The 22,443-nt window shown below is 42.9% G+C and overlaps 1 protein-coding gene across 13 annotated transcripts in view; it reads left to right on the top strand.

The window, feature by feature from the left end:
* The first annotated feature begins 15,480 nt into the window (after nt 1-15,480).
* The window catches only part of LOC147641680 (uncharacterized), a 131,985-nt gene continuing 125,022 nt past the window's right edge, over nt 15,481-22,443 (top strand). For 6 of the 13 annotated variants that reach the window (XR_015265889.1, XR_015265888.1, XR_015265887.1 and 3 more), the window contains exon 1: nt 15,481-15,768. Coding sequence is in view for 8 of the 13 variants with exons in the window: in XM_086798346.1 (XP_086654472.1) it covers nt 15,672-15,768 (97 nt within the window). In the remaining 5 variants the exon portion in view is untranslated. The remainder of the gene's footprint in view (nt 15,769-22,443) is intronic. The other 7 variants (XM_086798358.1, XM_086798331.1, XM_086798372.1 and 4 more) reach the window with 5 other exon arrangements.

Here is a 22,443-nt window from a genome sequence, read left to right as displayed (position 1 = left end):
TACAAGGTCAAAGACTAGCTACACTATAAAATACATGCAATAATTTTAGGTCAATTCACGAAGTCACTTGTTTAGGTTCACCAGGTACATTAATAGCTCAGTCTCCTCTTCCTTGGTGAGGGCGATGACATGACAACAAACTAACGGGGATATCTTTTGGGGAATTTATCCCACTCTACAATCAAAGGCAAGATCAAACCAACATAGGTAATGGAAATAAAAGAATAAAGAATTGAGATGGAGAATGCTTACTTTTAAATATTGCATTAGTCCATGCAACCACCCTGTGGTTTCCACCCCATACGATAAGTTTCTTGTTATGAAGGTGTTTCCACCTCTATGAATCCATCGTCTAAAAATTACAGAAACATCATGTGTAAAAACCACAAAATAAATTAGCATCAATAAAATAAAGATAAGGAGATATGCATACCACTACATTGAAACGATGGGACTGACTTGTCCAAAATCCATTAGCCCATTTTGCTTCTCGTCGAGGGTTAAATTCCATTGGTTGTTCTCCTGGAAAACTCTCTGACACAATAAATTCACCATGTGTAGGCACATACCCATGTTGATCAAAACTCTCCTCGAGCTCTCTTAGATGATCATCCATGGTCCTTATGGATGGGTTCACCAAAAGCCTACACAATGGTACCCCTGGAAGCCTTTCTTCCTTGTCCACAAAATGCTTGGACAACCAATCTTGCAATAGTTTTGTAGTCACCAGTTTGCCAAACTCATCTGGCAAAGAAGGCACATCTTGTGTTGGTGGGTCTTCACAAACTAGCCTTTTCCTAGAGCTTTGGGGGGGGAGGGGGTCATTAAGCCACCAACATGACTATCCACTGCGGGTGTGACTACTGCAGAGGCTTTCTCACTCACACGAGGCACTTTGGTGCTTTTGGATCCTTCTGGTTTGAGAGACATCCACCACATCATGTTGTGTATGAGCCTTCTTAGAACGGGTTTTAGGAGCCATCTTCTACCCTCACATGTAAAAGGCTAATCTGAAGGCACAACACACAACGTCAACACTTGTTAGGCTCTTCAAAGACAAAACACCATGATGATAAAAAAAAATAAATAAGAAGGGAGAGAGAGAGAGAGAGGGAGGGAGGGAGAACCTGGCAAGGGGGAGGGTTTGGAAAGGAGGCTACAATGAAATGAAGGAGGTTTGCTCTATATTTATAAAGAATAATTAGGATTAATAAAAATAAATAATGATTAAAAATCCTAATTTAAAAGTAAATAAGATTAATAAAATTTAATAATGATTAAAAACCCTAATAATGATTAAAACTCTAAGAAGGATTAATAAAAATTAATAATGATTAATAATGTCCCAACCAAGGTGGTTGGGGTCCTCTTGATTGTTGCTTCCAAACACGAAGTGTATTTTCTTGGTTGTTGGACAATACTTGGGGTTATACGCCCTTTGTCTTTTGTTGAGGCGGCCATATCCCAGCCCTTCACTTTCCTCTAGCTTTCGAAAATCCACCTCGATGATTTTGGATTTTTGGTACTGGCGGCTCCTAGCTCTGTGCATGGTGTCCACCATTTGTGTAGCAAAAGCATGGGGTGCTGAAAGTTCTATAGTTCTGGCAGCGGGTGTAAACATGCATTACTGGAACATGCCTTTTCCTTCTGGCTCTCTGGCTCCAACTCTAGCCATATACGACATATGCTTTTATTACGTCATCATGGGCGTAGCCAGATCATGGGCACTATTATTGCATGGGCACCACCAGATTGCCACCACAACAGGAGCCGCCAGTCTGCATGGGCACCACCAAATTGCCACCACAATAGGAGCCGCCAGTCTGCATGGGCACCACCAAATTGCCACCACAACAGGAGCCGCCAGTCTGCATAAGTCTGCATGGGCGCTGCCAAATTGCATGGGCCGCCAGATTGCATGGGAGCCACCAGATTTGCCGCGTGTATTTATCTCTATTATTGCATGGGTCGCCAGATTTGCCCGCAGATTATATGTGGGTCGCCACTATTATTGCACGTGTGCAAGAGAGATTCACAGATTGCCATGTGTATTTGCCATGTCAAATTGCCAACGGTCGACAATCTGATGTGGTAGAAGCAAAATTATGAATTTCCTTATCTTGCTTCTGCCATGTTAGATTGTCGACCGTTGGAAATCTGACGTGGCAAATACATGTAGCTGGTTGCTGGCCCAGCCGCACGGCTGGCCCTTCTGACCGCCACACACATGGCCTAAAAAGCACACGCTTTTTGATCCCAAAAAGCTGTTGTCCAGCCCTTTGGCTTCCACCCATGTGTACACATTCCATAGCCTCTCTCATGCATCACCACCATGTGCTGGTCTACATAGCTTAGAACCATAAGTACCAACCTCCCATGCTTTCCTCCTGCACCTACACGAGGGTACTATCTTGTACGTCCTCCATGTTAACAACCTTTGCTAGGTATGCTTTGATACCAAGGTAAGATCCCCCTTTGAGTGTCCCCTAGAATCACCTAACATAGAGCCCATATGAATCAAGATAGAGGGCATACCTAAGAATGCCTAGCAAGGTTTCCTTAGACTCAATGTTGAAACTCATCGTGTGATCATCATGGTAGATTGTGGTTAGTGACTCACCACCCAACTGTAGGTTCAGTGTCTTGAACTACCCCTAAGCCTAAGGTCTCGAGACACTACCCCTAAGCTTGAGGTCTGATTGCCATAAGCTTGCTCAGTATCGATGGCCCCAACCTAGCATCCCATACATACTAGTACCACCCACTAGCGGCTCCATGGCCACGAGATCTTGCATGCATCCATGGTAGCCCCGAGCCACTGTATTGACCTCTTATCTAATAAGTGACCCCCAAGGTCCATTAATCACGTGGCAATAAAAGAATCACCACCTTATCTGAATAACATACACCAGTGTTCTTGGAATAGGTTTCATAGGTATTTTGAGACAATAAACTAGATGTAAAAAAATCACCACCTTGATGAGGCTTGTTTCTTAGGATTTTCAAGGTCATGGTGTCTTTAATTTATGCATAAAAGCTTCCCTTCACAATATAAGAGCCCTTTTTATTATCCTTGGCAAGGTTTTGAAACTCATCACATTGTACAAATTGGTTAGATTATCATGAGAGCATTCCCATAAATGTCACTCATATGTGGATGGCGACTCTAGTGGCTCTGAGCGTAGCCTTGATGAGGAGCTTGGCATTCCTTTTGTGGTTACTCCTGGTGTAAGGAGAACTAGGGCTGTTTTGAGGACACTCGACAGTGATCCAAGTGTATGCAAAGCTTGAGAGGGAGTGTTGAGATATCGAGCTTAACTAGCACTGCGGACATTGATAACCCGCGCTGGGTGATAGCTTTCGCACTTATACCACTGGCATGGTTGGTGAGATTATGGTTGATATGCCGCCGCCAATGGATGATAGGCTTTGTGACAGCCACTTTGGAGTACTAAAGTTATGGTATAGTTATAGTGCCAACTCATATAGTCGAGTTCACACTATGGAGCGACCACTGTATGTTATTATAAGAGAGTACTTTCCCTTATAGTATGTACTCTTATCTTTTTAGTTATAGTATGTCATTGTAAGAGAGTACTTTCCCTTACAGTATTTACTCTTATGTTTTTAATTATATGGTTGTAGAGGAGAGAAGAAGATATTAGACAAATAAACCATCCATCTCTCTCTTGTGTCTTGCTCTCTCTTATGTGTGTGTATTTGCTTGCAAAGAAATGAAGTTTTGCCTCTCCCCCATATTCACTTTAGATTAGGAATGAGTGGTGGAAGGTAGGTCACCTAGGGAGTAGGTTGGCAAAGAGGAGGTTTAGCAGTGTGGAAAGTTGGTGGAGTGGCCATAGACCCTTCTTGTTGTGTCTTTAATTCCTCAATCTCCCTTTTGAGTTGAGTAGGGTACTTTCCTCACTCAAAGATTTCTGGCTCACTTTGAGTGCCTCCAGATCCCGCTTCTGCTAAGCCACCGCGTCATCCAGTGGTGTCACTGTTGGATATATAAAGTCCATATCATACTCAAACATGAGTCATGAATTTTTAAGTTAGGAGGCTAGCTCTTAGAATTCCAACAATGCAGTTGGTGGGGGGCGACTCTCTCAAATCTTTTGTTGGGTGGACCTAGGCAAGGCCTCTATCAGCCCACTGACGCAACCATGAAGTTACCGAGGTAAGTTGGTAAGAGGCCCACTACCACTATGGTCCATGTCATAAGTTTCGATACCCTCTCCCCTAGTAGTAGTTTTAGCCTCCCTAACTCCTAGAGGATATGGTCCTCATAGTTACCAGGATGGAAGGTGTAAAGGAAGGTGTTCTTCATGGTGGTCTAGTTTGTAACAAAGTGGTTAGTTAGAAATTGACTAAACCAGAGCCTTGGAGTGTGGACAAAAAGATTACCGAGAAGGCACCCTCTCACTCAAGGCCCCATCTCTTGCATATGGAGATGAACCACCAGATGTGGTTATCCACATCTTCAATGGAAGGACCTTTGAAGGTTGGGAGCTTGACGTTGACTCAGCCTAGCATTGTGGAAAGGGGTTTTGCACCACCAGGAAGATTGGCTTGACCTCCAACATTGTTATTGAGAGTGGGATCACCAATGTATATCTACAAATGTTGACTTTGTAGGTTGAAGAAGACTGGGCCTTCTAGATCAACAAAGGCCGGCCCCTCCCTGTTGGCGCCTCCCATATTCTAAGCATAAATGTATGAATTGTAAGCATGACTAGTATCCTACATGGGCACTAGCATTGGTCACCATAACTAGGTAAGACCAAAAGAGCACTAGCATTGTAAACCATAACTGGGACGACCTGATTGGAGCTAGCATATAGCCATCATAACATCATCATTTCTATGAATATTTGGTTAAGGGGGGGGGGTGTTGGAATAATCAACCATTTAAATATCCATGCGCTTAGCCGTAGGGGTTAAAGGGGCATATGGTCTTGAGTTGATCAAAGGCTATTTGTATTCACCGAAGCGTAACTAGGTCAGTAGAATGTTATTCATTGGGGAATCTCTACTTTTGCAAGTGGTCAACAAGATGCCAATCATCCCACCTTGTTACCTAAGGGAGCTAGAATCATGGGGAGAGAATAGTGTAGTGTGGAGATATTCAAGGAGGGATCAATGGGAGAGAATTGTGGATATGATTAGACTACTAATCTCAATTAGCTCATTGTAATCACTCTTTGTACTTGCCTATTTAAAGAGGCACACTAATGTTGCGATTATGCTAATTAAACTTTATAAGTCTTAATCCCATTTTCATGTGTATGATTATGCTTATTCCAGCATGCTAATCTTCATCTATGATCCACCATGAAACCTAACATGTGCTGTGTGCTGCACTATGAGAATTTGGGACTCGGGACATACTGTCAAGAGAAGAGCCACCACTTAGTGTGTCAGGCAACCAAACCTGCTATAGGTACACTAAAATTTGGCATGCCCGATGGGACTCTCAAAATGTGGAGTCTTGTTAGCTCACCCTTATCTCTGTGTCCTCTCTGTGTGCCTAATACACACAATCACATGGTAGTCTGGTCAGCCCATCCAAAAGTCCTCTCTCAATATGTTGCTACAGTCATTGGAAGAGGTTTAATTACATACCACTTATGGATCCCCTTCCACCTTTCCCTATAGCAGCTAACATTGGTGATCCCACTCTCAATAACAATGTTGGAGGTCAAGCCAATCTTCCTGGTGGTGCAAAACCCCTTTCCACGATGCTAGGCTGAGTCAACGTCAAGCTCCCAACCTTCAAAGGTCCTTCGATTGAAGATGTGGATAACCACATCTAGTGGTTCATCTCCATATGCAAGAGATGGGGCCTTGAGTGAGAGGATGCCTTCTTGGTAATCTTTTTGTCCACACTCTTTGTCTTCTTCTTGCTTCTCTTCTTCTTCACTTGAGTCAACATTTGCAAGATATACCTTTGAGATTTTTTCCTTAAAAAACAATCTTCCTCTACATGACCGAGTTTACCACAAAAATCTCAAGACTTATTTGGATAGTCCTTGTTGGGTCCCTTCTTCTTGAATCCACTTTTGCCGAAGTAGGTCTCCTCTTTGAAGTAGTGTCCTTGACTTTGCTTGATCTTCCTTTCTTCTTCAAGTAGAGAGGCCTATACATCTACCAGTTCAGGAGATGGTAAGTTGGTGAGAGTGGTAACTATGTTATCATAATCCTCTTGAGGTAGACTTTTTAAAAGCACCACAATAGCTTCACCATCTTTAATGTTCTTTTTGATTCCTGCAAGTTGGGTTCTCTTTATTTAATTCAAGTGAGTGGGAAGAGAGTCCCCCACATTCATTTTCAGCCCAAAAAAATTAATGATGAAAGATCCATGCCCCCTCTGTGCAATGAATTCGGGGGTGCTAGCAGTGGAAGTAGCACTTCTTGCACAGGGCAGAGCCTCTCACTCGGGGCCTTGCCCACGGATATCCAGACAAGAGACTAATCCCTCGATTCTTCCAAAATCGAACCCAAAAAAACTTCCCTCACCCAGAAAGCACAGGCGATTCCTCCAGGATATTTTTATTCTAACGTAGTCAAGAACCTTAACTAACCGAATTGATCCGACTGAACCCGTAAGTCACATGGTCAGATCAAGGAAAAGACTTCCCAATAATGCTCAAAATTCCACTTTTGATAAATACTCATAATTTGAATTATGCTAAAAATTTCTCTTTTTTTTATTTAATTTCTTGGATCTCAAATATCATGGGAATTCCTCTTTTTACATTTAATTGATTGAATTCTAAATGTCATGGGAATTCCTCTTTTATCATCAAATAAATTTATCTAAAATTTCTCTTTTCTTTAATAAAAATATCCATTAATTCAATATGCCAAGAATTTTACTTTTACTATTTAAATGATTGAATTCCAAATGTCATGGGAATTCCTCTTTTATCATTTAAATATTTCTCATGCATAAAATAAATTTATCTAAAATTCCTCTTTGAATTTTAATAAAAATATCCATTAATTCAATATGCTAAGAATTTCACTTTTCCCATTTAAATGATTGAATTCCAAATGTCATGGGAATTCTTCTTTTATCATTTAAATATAATTACCATAATTTTCTCTTTTCTTAATTATTTAATTATGCATAAACCTTACAAATTAGTTTTCCATTGAATGTGATGAAAATAATTCTTTTAGCATAGGATGACCAATCCTAGAATATGGTAGGAAGTCCTCTTTTCACGTTATGCATAAAAATGAATTATGTATCAGTTTCTTAAAAATTTTGCCATAGCTCCGCTGCTGCTTTTACTGATAATTTTTAATATTTTTGAAAAGAATAAACTTAGTAATACAATTATGATAGTATAACTATCTTCTAAACTTAAATCCAATTTATGGATTTAAATCATAAGATTATCATAATTTTAGAAGCATACAAGTATAAAAAGCCTTCCAGGTTCAGTTTGGCTGAATTTGGACAAGATTTAGACCTAGTTTGGCTCCCTTTTAATTTGGTTTGATCCAGGAGAGAGGAGGGATAAAAATATCATAATTTTTTTGAATTAAAAACTCATCCATATGTGTGAAATAGATGTCTACCTCAAAGTCTCCCCCCTCCTTACCAAGGTGTAAAAAATGTATCATTATTCTAAAATATCTCATTTTTTTGGTAATATCTCATAGTTTTTAACTAATAAACCTTATGCTCAGTCAACTCTTCATCTTATGTGTCAACCTTAAATGAATACCATTCTTGATAAGAAGGCTTTTCATGGATAGCCAAAAAGAGGTAAAGTATGCTAAGAGGAGAACACGAATCTTGACACAGTTTACCAATTTTTTTTCTCCAATCTTAGTTTACATGGCCCAAAACCAATATGGGATCCAACACTCCATACATATGAAAAATTCACTTTATGGCATTATAAGCCTTACAATAACCTTATATTAAACACTTTGGCAAAGTAAAAAGAACAAATATATTTGACTCAATCAAATTTGACCCAATTAGGGCGTGCATTGAGCAAAGAGAATGGGGGGCATATCGGCACACCCTCCCAAGTCCTTAATCTTAATATGTTGAAAGTGCCCTAAAAAACCATGCGAGGCCAAGCTCTATGACACATATGAGGACCTTAATGAGATAGTCAACAAAGAGGTAAAAGATGGGCATGTCAACATGTCTCCTTGCATCAATCTTGGCATAGCTCTAAAGCTTGAGCTTAACGAGGCATGGAGTTTCTTGTCTTGAGTTCATGCAGCCTCAAAAATGCAAAAATCTTTCACAGAGATGTGATACCTATCTGGAAATGCGAATAACATTCACAAATGCTGAAACTTTTCCTAGAAGCTTAGGGTGGAGAAGAGATAAACCCTAGTAATAATGCTATTACCTTTTTTCTTCTCTCTTGTGCTTTCTCTCTCACTCTCCTCTCTCTTTTACTCCTTCTCTCTATTGCTCTCTTTTTCTCATTTAACTCTCTATAAATATAATTGTGAGCATGGCCCGCCATTTTTGAAGTGTATATTAAATACAGTACTATACAGTGAATGGCATCTCTCCCTCTCCTCTCTCTTTTACTCTACAAGAAAGGGGGATACTTAGGGCATGGAATAGGCATGGGTCTAGATGACCATCCTAAGGAAATATTCAAGGCATGGAGTAGGCAGAACACGTTTTTTTGGTGAGCAATTTTTAACAAGCGAGCAAGCGCTCTCTCTCTCTCTCTCTCTCTCTCTCTCTCTCTCTCTCTCTCTCTCTCTCTCTACTCTCTTTGTAGTATGCATCTCTCTCCCTCATTCACATTCTCTACTCTCTTTGTAGTATGCATCTCTCTCCCTCACTCACATTCTCTCTCCCTCACTCACATTCTCTCCATACCCAATACCTACACTCCCTCTCTCTCTATTGTCCCACTCTATCTCTCTCTCACCTCCTAATTTACACTCTCCCTCTCCCCCTCTTTCCAACATCTCTCTATACACCACCTCTCTCTCCCCCTCACTTATTCTTCCATACCCTTAGAACATAATGTTAGTACAACATCCTTGCAACAAAAAAGTGGACAAATGGACAAATAAATTAGTGGAGAAAGTGTAGCATTCTATTCCATCCATTAATCACACATAATGTTTAAAGTGTTGCAACCCCTTCCATCCATATTAATAAAAAGTCATGTCATTACATACAAAAGAAGGTCTTCATGCCCTAAGTGGACAAGGACATTAGCCATTGAAGTTTTGGAATCCCTTTGCATCCGTATTGTTCACAAGCCAAGTTCAAAAAACCAAAAAAAGGTCAGCCTAATACAAATGTTTGTACTAGCTTACACTCTAGGCCAACTCCAGGTATGTCTTGTGTCTATTCAGAGCCTTAACGACATCCCTTTCAGTCAATATTGGTTGATGAATAAACATATTCTCATTTTGGCTGAGGCCGAGAACCCTCAGATACACAAAGTATAGGTGCTTGCATGCAAGATATGGCCTCCTCTTTTCGATCCTTCCAACACCATATTAGAGAATTCAGAAAAATCCCAATTCCCATTTTGCAAGATTGGAAAAAGGGGACCATGGTGAATCTTTTTAAGCTTTTGTCAAAACCCCCTCATGTGACATATCATTGGAAAGAGCTTAAAGAGTAGGTTCTAAATTCACATTCTCCGACAACTTTAAAGTTTGTATACTTAAGACACACCAAAAAGTAGATTGAACAGAAACTTTTCAAAGTCTTGGGATTTTCCCAAATTCTCCAATATGGTCTTTTCCCATGAAATTTGGACAAGTGCATGTCGGATGGCCTTTGATATGTATATCATAAACACACTTCTATGCCTTCCCCAAAAGTTTCTAGAGTGAAAACCTCATGTTGTTTAGACTCAATCACCATTTCTTGTGTTACCCTTGCTTTCATTTCAAGAGCTCTTTTAATTCTTGTTTCTTCTTGCTCTGAGATGTTAGTCATGTATCTCATGTGTCGCCTCTCTCGAGATGTGACATTTGCTGCTGTTGTTTCCTCCATTCAAATCTCCTGGCTCACTCCTTGTATTGTAGAGGAGGATATCTTTCCTTCCACTTTCTTTGTTTGCAAATTGAAACCTGCAAGAAGCAATGCATCGACCTCATCTTTTGAGAGTTTGGTACCCTCTGCCACAAGCCAAACTGAAGGGACTTTGTGTGGAGGATGATCAATGTTCTTATCAATGACCCATGTGTGCATTACATCTGTGTTGCAAAACCACATCATTTGACTAGTCTTCCAAGCCACATGAGACCTTGTTGAAAAAAACGAGGAAGTAGGTGCCCCTTATTTGAAATTAAGTGCATGATAAGGCTGCTTTATATGTTTCAGCACTATCTTACAAAATTTAAGTTTCTATTCACATGGGTAAGATGGCAAAGCACCTTATAGTATATCAAGAAATCAAAACCATGTTAACCCCAATGAAATGGTTAACATACTCCCCTTCCTAATCACCACGTCCTTACATTACCCAAGTCGGTGGTGGAATTTCTACCGTGGTGCATGTGATATCTCTATGTGAAACTATGGTCCTAGGCAAATCACAAATGGGATATCAATATCAAATAAATAAACAAGCCACATCCTTTGCAATAACATTGACTTTGTAAGGAATTAGCATAACAAACCTACTAAACAATAAATCAAGTTTACATATCTATCTTTTGCACCCACTTGAGAGTAGGTTCATGATGAAGTCCAAAGAAATTCTCCTTCCGGAATCGATAGAGGTTGTAACATTTTTACTTGCTTCTTCTTGCTTGGTTGTATGCCATGGAATCTTGCTTACTTGATGGATAGGTTTAATTTTGTTGCCGCCATCAAGGCATAGAGAGATCTCCCTTCTCCGCTTTGGCAAGGAGCATTTCGGTGTGACAATAGAGTGAGGATGCAAGACGGATGATGAGATGGCGCACCTATAATGGGAAGTTGCATTTATTGTGGCTCTAAGGCAAGACCCAACAACACATGCTTCGGCAAGGCTAAGGTAAGCTCTTGACTTGAACACTTGTTGATGGGAACAAAACTAAATACCCTTGGGCTTCTTGCAAGATGCTACAAGACCTTCGGACTAAGTTTCCATCACACATTTGTGGTGGTGGATTTTCAGAGCAGAGGATCATTACGCAATGATCCTCAAAAGGCCTTAAATGAGGGAAGCAGACTGGTTGATGATTGGGAAACCAATCACATTAATATAATAAAGGGAAACCATTCCTTAAAGGATAAACCTAAAGATAGGGAATACTGCCATGGGACAAGGCATTCTCACCAATGAGCCTGACATAACTGTCTAAACCACTTCGGTCCAATAATTTGTTGGATAGTAACGATGAGAACCAAGACTACGAGTATCTCTCAAAGCTGGATGACAATGAGGATTGGGTCGATGTATTTTCCCAACCATGGACACTCTTGCATAAAATCTTAGAACAAGGTTTAGCCTTGCTTAAAGAATTTTACGATTCTTTCATGTGGAAATACACTGACATGGATAGGCATAAAAGTAGTACTTGCCTCACCTTAAACATTTTCTTGATGAGTCACACAAGCAAGAGATTCTCTACTCCCTTTGTTGAATGTTACACCTCTCTTTCTTCTCCAAAACTCTTTGAATGTCCTTTTGACCGAGTGCTACTAAGTATAGAAGGATGTGTTATTATATAGCACATGTAGCTATATCACAAGCTTTGCTATATAGCACATATCGCATATAGGTTGTGCTATATAGCACATAGGCTATGCTACATATCACATAAAGCATATGCTATTTGCTATAGCACACATGCTATGCTATATAGCACATATAGCACATGTTGTGTGCTAAATAGCACATATAGCACATGGTGAGTGCTAAATAGCACATATATTGCATTAGTTGTGCGACATAGCACACAACCTATTGTGCTATATATGCTCTATAGTCTAGGATGTGCTATATATCATAACTTGTGCTATATAGCACCATAGGTTGTGTGCTATGTAGCATATAGCGCAACTTGTGCTATATGTACACTATACAATGCATGTATATGTTATATGTGCTATCACATAGGCTATGTTATATTATTTAGCACATCTTGTGCTATACACCACAACCTATGATGTGCTATATAGCAAGCTCTACTATATATGGGCTAATCATAGATTGTGCTATATTGCATAGCATCATGTGCTATATGTGCCATACAAAACTTGTGATGTGTGCTATATAGCACAAGCTCTTTTATATTAGCCATATTATATGAGCTCATATAGCATAGGTTCTTCTATAGAGCACAAAGAGTAGAGTATGTGCTATATATATAGCACATCACAACCCGTGTGTTACATGATGAGCTCATATAGGATAGACTCTGCTTAATAGAATAAGAGAGATTTCTATAAAGTAGGAAAAATTGTACTATGATATATAGCACAAGAGAAATTGCTATAAAGTAGGAAAAATTGTACTATGATGAGCTCATATACCATAGACTGCATAAGAGAGATTGCTATAAAGTAGGAAAATTTGTATTTTGATATATAGCACTGAAATTGTCTATATAGCATAAAATCTATGTTGTAAACTATATGTTGTATAGCACAAGTACTCTATGATATAAAGCACAATGTCTACTATAAAGCACATATAGTAGAATGTGTGCTATATAGCACACATTCTACTATATATAGCTGATTGCTATATAGCACACATTACTCTCTTTGCTATATGCCTGAGATTGTTATCTAGCACAGAGAGTAATATGTATGCTATATAGCACAAATTGGTATTTGCTCAATACCAGTTTATGTGTTATATATAATAATATGTTATATAGCACAAAGTCAATACCAATTTTGTGTTGTATAGCAATATGTGTGCTTATATAGTGTAGACTGTTTGTGCTATGTAAACGTATGTGTACTATTTAGTAGTGTGTTGTACAACAGAATCTCTGCTAAACATGAACCAATCTATGTGCTATACAATTGAATCTGTGCTAAACTGCCAATCTATATGTTGAACAACAAAATCTGTGATAAACATCAACCAATCTATGTGTTATTCAGTTGAATCTACTATATACATCATAGATTGTTCCATATAGCATTATCTACATAACAAAAATGTGGTACATGTAGCAGTCTTTAATATATAAGAGTCTATTATATATAATAGACAAGTATATAGCAATTTACATAGGAGTCTTCTTGTCATAGTCTATGCTATGTAGTAGTCTATGATATATAGCATTATCTATATAACATAAATGTGGTATATGTATATGAGAGTCTGTTGTATATAATAGAGCTACTATATATCATTATCTACATAATAGAAATGTGGTATATGTATATAAGAGTGTGGTGTATATAATAGAACTACATACCAATATACGAAGTGTGTCCCTGTTCACTGAGGTGGCTGGACTCTCAGCTCACGCTTTATTTTTTTTGGATGCAGTTCACTGCTCCCCTTCATCCCCCCTAGTTAGGTCCCTCCTATGGGCCTGGGACTGCCTGAGGAGTTTTTTGGTCCACATCCCCTCGCATTCAGTGGAGGAAGCTAATCGGGCCCATTCTGTGGAATAATTTGATCTTAGATGTGCATGGTAGGCCTGTTGGGGCAACTATGAATATTCTTTGGGCTGGTTGGGAGACCCTATGCCCCACAGTGCTGGCTTGGAAGAGGCTTCAGAGCCTCACTGAGGTGCAGAGATTGGATTTCATGCAGCATTTAAGAGGCTCTAGCCGGAGGATTGCACAGATTGATGCAGCCATTCCCAACCACTGGATTACTGGATCTTTTCTTGGAAGGCCGTCATCATTCTTGGTTTGGGGTTTTTTCTAGGACAGGTGTTCCTCTTCAGGTTATGGGTCTCCCCTTGCCTAGGGAGGACAGGTGTTCCTCTTCAGGTTATGGGTCTCCCCTTGCCTAGGGAGGATGATGTACCGGTCTTTTTTTCTGTACACAGGATGGATGGCAGCTGGAGAGATGTGACATGCAAGACCTTATTGAGGGCCCCCAGATTTGTCCAGTCAAAGTTGTTGGCAGGTTAGGGAAGCATGTCTTTGATGACCCCCCCCCCCCCAGGAATGATCACAAAGAGTGTTAGCCTTTGGTTGTACGGTGGCTGCCCTATCAGACATTTGCATTGGGACCCCGGTGAGTGGGAGTGGAAGGATGCTTGTAACCCTTTGAAAAGCATGCCTTTTTTTAGTTATACCGTGCGGAATGCCAGACATCTTATCTTTGGACACATTCAGAGTGTCCCTACTCTTAGACCCCATTGGAAATCTTACGGCATTTCAACTGACATTTAGAGGGTATTTTGGTGGAGATTGTGGCATTCTTATAGGAAGCCCACAGATTTCCTCCTTTTTTTGGGTTTCTCTTCATGGTGGTCTGGCCACCAATCAGTGGAGGTCTGTTACTAGTGCTTGCCTAGCACGCCCTAGATATGCAGGAGTTTCAAACTCAGTTTACCATTGTTTATGGGAATGTAGGGAAGCACAGAGGGTTTGGTCTACGATTGCACACCTCTTTGGTAGGATTAAGAGGGATAGCAGCCTTTGTTCATAATCAAGTTCATTGTGTTCAAGTGCTCTTGTAAGCAAGACATCCTCCGTCTAGAGTTTTTCAAGATCACTATCAAAGCTCCTTACCGAGAGCACATGGGTGGGTAGACAACCATCATTTTGTAATCAAAGTTTGCAAGTAGTAATATTGTTTACTCTCTACTTCTTTCTGTAATTCAATGCTTTGTATTGTGAAGATTCTTCTTCCGTTATTATGTTTTCTTTTAATAATGAGGTTGTTAAAGGTCTTATCTAGCCTCCTCGATACTACAAAGACATGATGTTGTCATTTGTATGGTCATTGAGACTTTTGCATATGATTGTGTGTAGTCACTATCACTGTGAGGGCCTTTAATTACCAATTGGATATACCAACTATCTATAAAAAAATTTCGACTCATATGGGTTTGTAGATGTGACATTTTGTGGGTAGGAGTCCTTCCTCTTAAGATTTATGAAGTTTATGATGATTGTTAGTGGGATATAGCTTCGATACTTGTGGCATGAATAATCACTTCATCTCATACCTCATGATGTCCTTTGTGAGGCTTCATGGTGGATACTACCATGGAATAATTATCTTTGACGAATTTCTGGCTTGAAGTCATCGTAATTTGTTCTTGAATCATTGAATTTATTTGATTTATTCACGTGCTTGTTCAAACCAGTGGTAGTAAAACGGTGATGATTTATAGGATGAAACATGAAAACACAACACACTCACTCTCTCTCTCTCTCACACACACACACACAAACACAACACAACACACTCACTCTCTCTCTCTCTCACACACACACACAAACACAACTCTCTCTCTCTCTCTCTCTCTCTCACACACACACACACACAAACACAACTCTCTCTCTCTCTCTCTCTCTCACACACACACACACACTCACATACAGAGACACACATCATGTAAACATTGAAGGACGTTAATGATATATGATACATGGATGGTGAATGATGGATGCGTGCTTCCGAGATGCCAAGATAAATTGCGGTGATGCATTTGTTGCGATCGATCATCAACTTGCTTCTGCGTGATCCCTCCCAGATCAAAAGAAAGAGCAAATAGCTACCCCGTGGCTGGAGATGTCGCCCCTGGAAAGCGTGAAGTCCATCGCCAGGAAAATCGTCTCCAAGAAGAAGCGCCGCTACAAGCAGCATGGATTCAACCTCGACCTCAGCTGTATGTATTTGCACAATCAAGCGCCCCAGAAAAAGTAACGGTTTTTCATAATTTTGAGACGAAGTCCAAAATCCCTGCCTCTCCCTAAAACACACACACACAACACCAGAGGGGGAGTTATAGCAACGTCTACAAAACACCATAAGGCTTCTGAGACAAAGTGTCGCAATGAATCCATGAAGTAGCGTATCTTGGAAAAAAGAAAGCAAACTGCCTACCTACCTATACATATCAAACCATCATGTGTGGGACCATGTTACAAGGCTCAGGTAGCCCTACCCTGGTATTACAGACCTGGGGGAAAAAAAAAGCTCCCGGGCACACGTTTTTTTTCTTAAGAGGGGAGGAGCCGTCAATGTGTAAGAACCTCATTAAAGGTCTTTACATCCACCATTTGTGGTGGTGCCGATTTTGAGTTGCGTTTTTGAGGGTCGCCTTGGCCTAGTAGGCATCAGCCCTCGAGCTTGCAGCAACTGAGTGCTCTCTCTAGAGTGGCACACCAGGGACGGAGTGACCTATGTGGCTCTGGTACTGTCTATGTGCACTGCCTAGTTTGTTGAGAGAGAGAGAGAGAGAGAGAGAGAGAGATTTGGAGTTGTTGTGTGGAGGGTCACCTCGGCCTAGTAGGCTTCTGCCCTCAAGCTCACTGCAACTAAGTGCTCTCTCTAGAGCGGCACCGGAAAGACAGAGGGACCGGGGTGGCTCTAGTATTGTCCATGTGCACTGCCTAGTCGGTTGAAAGAAAGAAAGATATATTAACGTCTCCTAAAGGCCGAAATGGCCCATGAGACCAAAACAAGGTACAACTGATGATGATGATGTCTCATCATAACAAATCTGAAAGAAACAATGAAAATAGTAACATCCTAAGAGAGCTAAAAGCTGAAAGCTGAACCGCTAAATCTTCGCGGTAATCTCCTCCGGTGGCGGGCAATGATGGCTCGAATCTGCCGATGGTGAGGGAGTCGTGGACGCAATCCTCGTGGTCATGGGCGTCTCGCTCTACAGATGGCAATGGCTTTGTCCAGGGTGACTCCTCTAGAGAGTGGTCTGCCAGGTAGGCCTGTAGATGGGGGAGTAGAGGCTCGTGGGGTTACAGTGCTGGCTCTGAAAAATTTGTGAGGGCTTTCTGTCTAGGCGGCTCTGGTCCCATTGCCCTCCTGTCCCTCAATAGGCTGTCTCTGTGGCGTCTAAGCTCAAGTATGAAGAGCCCTAAGCACCTTTGGTCCTCAAAGTCCATGATCCGACGCAAAGGTCCAAAGCCTTCACGGAACAGGCAGTGGTAGAGAGAGAGAGAGAGAGAGAGAGAGAGAGAGAGAGAGAGAGTAAACAAAGTAGGAGAAAAGTAGCATAAGGGTGAGTTAGATTGAGAGGTGAGAAGAGGTGTGTTGTTGTTGGGAGAGGCGAGCACAGATTTTCAGCCTGCAGAGTGCTTGTGTTTGCCCTAATTTCTCAGTAGGTGAGAGAGAAGCGGTTTCATTAGTTGAGCTAGTGTTTTACCCCCCTTTCGGAGCCATTCGTGCATATAGATTTTCCATCCGGGTAGTGGAAAATTCGTGATTGCGGCCGCGCACAGTTTATAGCATGCAGCACAGTGTTTGTGTTTGCCCTCTATGGGTGAGCCTGAAGCGGTTCCAACAGCAGGAGCTACGGTTTTATCCCCCTTTCAGAGCCATTCGTGCAGATAGATTTTCTATCCGGGCAATGGATCTTCTCCTCTTTGTTTGAAGGGTTGAAACATAACTCTTCTTCTTCTTCTGGTGGAAGCATTAATTTTCGGTGTTGAGTAGTGGAAATGGGTCAGGAAATTATAGATATGAATTTTGTAGAGACACACATATCTCAACAAATGGGTAGTGGAAAGCATTAATTTTCGGTGTTGAGTAGTGGAAATGGGTCAGGAAATTATAGATATGAATTTTGTAGAGACACATATGTCTCAACCGAAGATGCAGAGAAGTTTGAGTGTGGAGGGCCAGAACCAGAGCCTTAAGATCAAGCTAAAAGATTGATCGGAGGTGAATATGGAGGGAAGGAGGCTGGTCGGATGCTTCAGGATACCTTGCTTCTTGATGCACCTCAAGAAGAGAACCATGAGGTGGCTTTTTTTTAAAAAAAAGAAAGGAGACTTCTATTAAGTATGAATTTTTTTTACAAAATGGAGATTTCACACCAAGAAAGGTGGAGATCTCAACCAATCAGGAGCCTTGTGTTGCCAATAGGCTCCCGAATGAGAGGACGTGAAAAAGATACCAATGTCTCACTCTCTCATAAACTGGCCGCGCTTCCTCTCCGCAGCCCTCGAAGATCCCTGGATTCTGGCCCAGGTAGCCATGATGGTGTGAATAATATCACTCCAAATCTTGCAAAGACACTGAGAAACAAGAATGGGAGTACCCTCAATAGCGTCGGTGCATCTAGCCTTCCAGAGGGCCTGGGTCCTTGTGCTTGTTCCTGATCCCTCGATTACTGATGATCATGTTATGCTTCAGAGACCTGACGGATCTCATTTCCGCCAGAGGATGGAGATTGCAGGCAGACCTGACCAGTGTCGGATTTGTCATCGAGACAGGGTCACATTGCTAGAGATTGTCCCAGATCCAGGGGCCATGCTAGGAGGCGGCGTGGTCCTGCCCATCAGAGGCCTTCTACAGATACCGAGACTCCAGCTGCTCCTTTGCCACAATAGACCACGCAGCGTTGGGTTGTGGTTAGGGATGGCAGGCACCCTCGGACCGCCGTACCTGCCCCTTCACCCACACCCCCTTTGGAGCACCCTAACTCCTATGCAGCTCTTGCCTCACAGGATGTTGATCCTTCTTTGGAGGATGAGGCCGTGCAGGCACATGATCTGGATTCCTCACAGGAGGATGCTGCATTACAGTTACAGGATGATTGTACCCTTGAGGATGATGTTGCGCATTCGCATTGTCATGGTACCTCTCCAGTTCTGAGGTCTAGCCCTCGATTTTCCCCGGAGTGGGAGAGAGAAGTAAGGTTTACATCGTCAGATTTTTCCTCCCTTACCTATGCGAGACGTACTTCTGCCTCTAAAGGAGGTCCTTCGTCGACCACGGGATTTGGTCCTTCCTACTCTAAGTCCTTATGAGGATTGTCTCGTGGAACATTCAGGGTCTTGGGGGTTTTTTTCCGCGTCGGCGGAAACAAATTGTAAAAACCCAGCTTTATTGTGCAGTCAGAGGTGGACCTATGGATATATTGCTCTTGCAAGAGCATAAACTGCATGTTAGTCAGTGTGGGAGATCAAGCAAGCTTCTCTCGGGACACCTTTTGGTCACCGGGTTGTTGGTACCAAGGGTGGTGTTTGTATCTCTGTTTCAGCTTTGATCTTGCCTTGCATCATTGGACATGGTGTCATTTTGCTTGTGCGAGAGCGCAGTGGATCCTTCTTATGCAGGGTTCTACACGCATTGGTATTCTCAACCTCTATGCTCCTAACCATAGAGGTGAGAGGATTGCCTTTTGGAATCTCTCACTACATTGATGCCGCTTGCCGACCATTGGATTATTGGTGGGGATTTTAACGTGGTTGAGATGCCAATGGATAAAAGAGGTGGACATGAGGGCTTGGTGCATCCTCTTGAAAGAGCGTCTTGGGAGAGGTTTATACTCTCCATTTATGGTAGAGATTGTTGGCATGAGGATGACATTTTGAGGAGTCCATCCACTCTTCTTTATTCATGGTCTAACACGAGAAGAGGTGTAGGATGTATCTATGCACGGTTAGACAGATTTTATGTGGATGATTGGGTGCTTGACATAGGTGGACATACTTTGATTGCTACAGGCACCTCCAAATCGGATCATTGCCCAGTGGTTTTATGTATTAGAGATCCGAATTGCCATGGATCAGCACCCCATGTATGCATCCCTGATCATTTGTTTTTAGATGTAGAGCTATCGTGTCGTATGCTTGATATTTGGAGATCTCATGACTTCTTGTAGGCCTCTCAAAGCCTAGCCTCTGCTCTCTGTGATATTAGTGACTTTTATCACACATGTGCCCTGTCTAAGAGGCAAGAGGCCTTGGACTTAAAACAGGGCTATTAGACGTAGATTTGCTGCCTTGCAGATAGAGCACGAGAAACATCCTCATGCTCAATGGGTTGCAGATTCTTTATGTACTATTAGAGCAGAACTTCATCACTCTCTTGAGCAGCGCGCGGAATATCGTTTCCATGCCCAGGAATCCTTTTGGACATAGATGGGTGGCAGATGTAACAAACATTTCTTTGCTTCTCATGGCCCATCTCATGCCAGAGATAGTGTCAGGTAGTTGCAGGATTCACACGGCACTCTTCACTTAGATCCTCTTATGGTTTTTTTTTTCCTTCCTTTTTTCCATGAAAAGATCCTTTCATTAGTTATAAAAAAGCCCAATGGACTACAAACCCTCTCCTGCTCATAAGAAGGCAGAGCAGAGACCAATCAAGGCAGCTAGGGAGACTCTCCCTAGATGCATAAAAGTACAAATAAACTGAGAGGCTATATCATACAATAGGAGGGGAAAAAATCCAAACTGGTGGTCTGTAGTGCCAGCGGGGGGTACCCGCGTGTAGAGTATAGAAAGGGCCGCTGCGCCAAGTGGTGTGGAAAGCCTGGCGTCGCAAGATCGCTCGATCCGAGTCGCCCCGGATGCGGTCATACTGTCCTCGCAGGGTGTGAATCAACTCTTGCCAGATAGCCCGAACAGTCTCTGCTGGTGGCTCCAGTCTCCCCTCAAAAGCCCTGAAACAACGGGCTCTCCAGGTGAACCATATGGTGAGGCTGCTGAGGAGCTCCCATCGTAAATCCCTCTCCTGTGTCCAGTCGACTGTCGAGAAATCCGGTGAAGGAACAAGGCGAGGCTGGCCCCTAATGAATCTGATGGCGTGGCTGGCCTGCTCCGTCTCGTATCCCATAGCTAGCCCTGCCGAAGTCGACCAAGCAGCGGCTTCCCACGTATACATTCCCTCTCGAGAGAGGGGGGCCAAAATGCGCAGAATCCTCAGCCAAATCTGTTGCGCCTGTGGACAGTCCCATAGGCAATGTCGCTGTGTCTCCAATGGGTGGCTGCATCGGACGCAGGCCGGCGGAAGGCCACTGTAGACAAGCCAGGTGCCAACTGCACAGCCCCTGTGGGCAACCAGCCACTGGAAAGCCGAGATCTTGCGTGCTTGTCTGCTAGCCCAGAGCCTGGTCCAAAAATCCTCCACGAACTCCTGTGAGAGTCCTTGTAGCCGCCAATGCTCCGATGTAGCTGGAGAGACCATCCTCCTCGCAGTCAAAATATGCCTCCCCAACCGAACAGTGTATTGGAAAAAGGTGACCTCTGTGGCCTCGGGGGACGCATAAGGATCATGCCACTCGTAGTCGCCAGGGTCCCACTGGAGCCGGGCCAAGGGGCGCGCAACATATGCCCATATGCACCAATCAGAGTCCACATCTGCACGGTCTGGATCAATATGCCACTTCCGAGAAGCGGCGGCCACTACCCGTATCCTCTGAAAGATGCACTCTGCAACCAAAGGCAACTCCGCCTCCACTCTCTGAAGTCTGCCCTCATCTTGTATCTCATAGAGGCATCTACCATCCTCAGTGCAAGCTCTGACAGCAATCAGGATCTCCAACTGTGTAAAGGCTCCCATCCACCGTGGGGCCGCTGGCTCGAAAGGCGTGAACCACTCGTCAGTGAGTGCCTCCTGAATGTCATCCCTCATAATCAGCCCCCCCTCTGAAGTGACTCAGCCTCTCCGCCTGGATCTCCTCCGGGAGACTGCAAAAGGCCTGCCAATCTCCAAAACTGCGTGCAAGGCTTGCCGCCAATGGTCCCCAGGCTAGACGAGGCCGAGAACCCAGCATATGACCCTGCTCTGTGCGTACCGCGGGGCTCCAGATGAGCGGCTGTCTGGCCCACTCCTCATTCCAAGTGGGAGGTCTCTGAGAAAGCCTTGGTCTCAGCAACTCCCAAGCTCACAGGATGCTCAAGGCAAATCTGTCCTCCCATCCTGTACTGAGGCCTGTCCTCCTCATCTCTATGAAGATCCACCGTATCTCTGGTGCCCCCTGCTGGGGGAGCTCTAGCCTGTAGCCGCTGAAAAAGAAGCTCCTTCCAAGGCTCAGCGCCTGGAAGCAGCCCCCGAACAATAAGCTTCCCCAACAAGGCTCTACTTTGATCAGCTGGATCTATAATGCCCAAGCCCCCCTGGGCCAGCGGAAGAGTAATAACTGCCCAAGCAACCTTTGCTCGGGCCGGCTGACCATCCCGCCTTGATGCAAAAGCTCGAGAAAATCCAGCAAGACGTGATATACCACATAGTCACTAAAAGCACCTGATTTTTCACCACCACCCTCCCAGCCAAGGAAAGCCGAGCTGTACTCCAATATAGAAGCTTCTTCCGAATGCTCAGAAGAAGCGGGGCGATCTGCTGCTCAGGTGACAAATCAAGTCCAATCTGGCATCCCAGATACCGCACTGCTGTGCCAGGAGGAATCCATCTAAAACCCGGGTTTGGGCTCCATGCTGGAGCGGGAGCGCTATTGATCCAAAAAGCCACTGTCTTGCGCCAATTGATCAATGCTCCCGAAGCCACACCAAAATCCTGTAGAGACTGCTCTGCCCTTTGTAGATTGGCCTCCTTGCCATGCAAAAACAATCCCGTGTCATTAGCAAAC

This window comes from Cibotium barometz, chromosome 1 (genome assembly GCF_041138505.1).
Source record: "Cibotium barometz isolate CiBa-2024 chromosome 1, ASM4113850v1, whole genome shotgun sequence".
In the NCBI taxonomy this organism is placed as follows: domain Eukaryota; kingdom Viridiplantae; phylum Streptophyta; class Polypodiopsida; order Cyatheales; family Cibotiaceae; genus Cibotium; species Cibotium barometz.
This window is presented reverse-complemented; position numbering and strand designations above follow the sequence as displayed.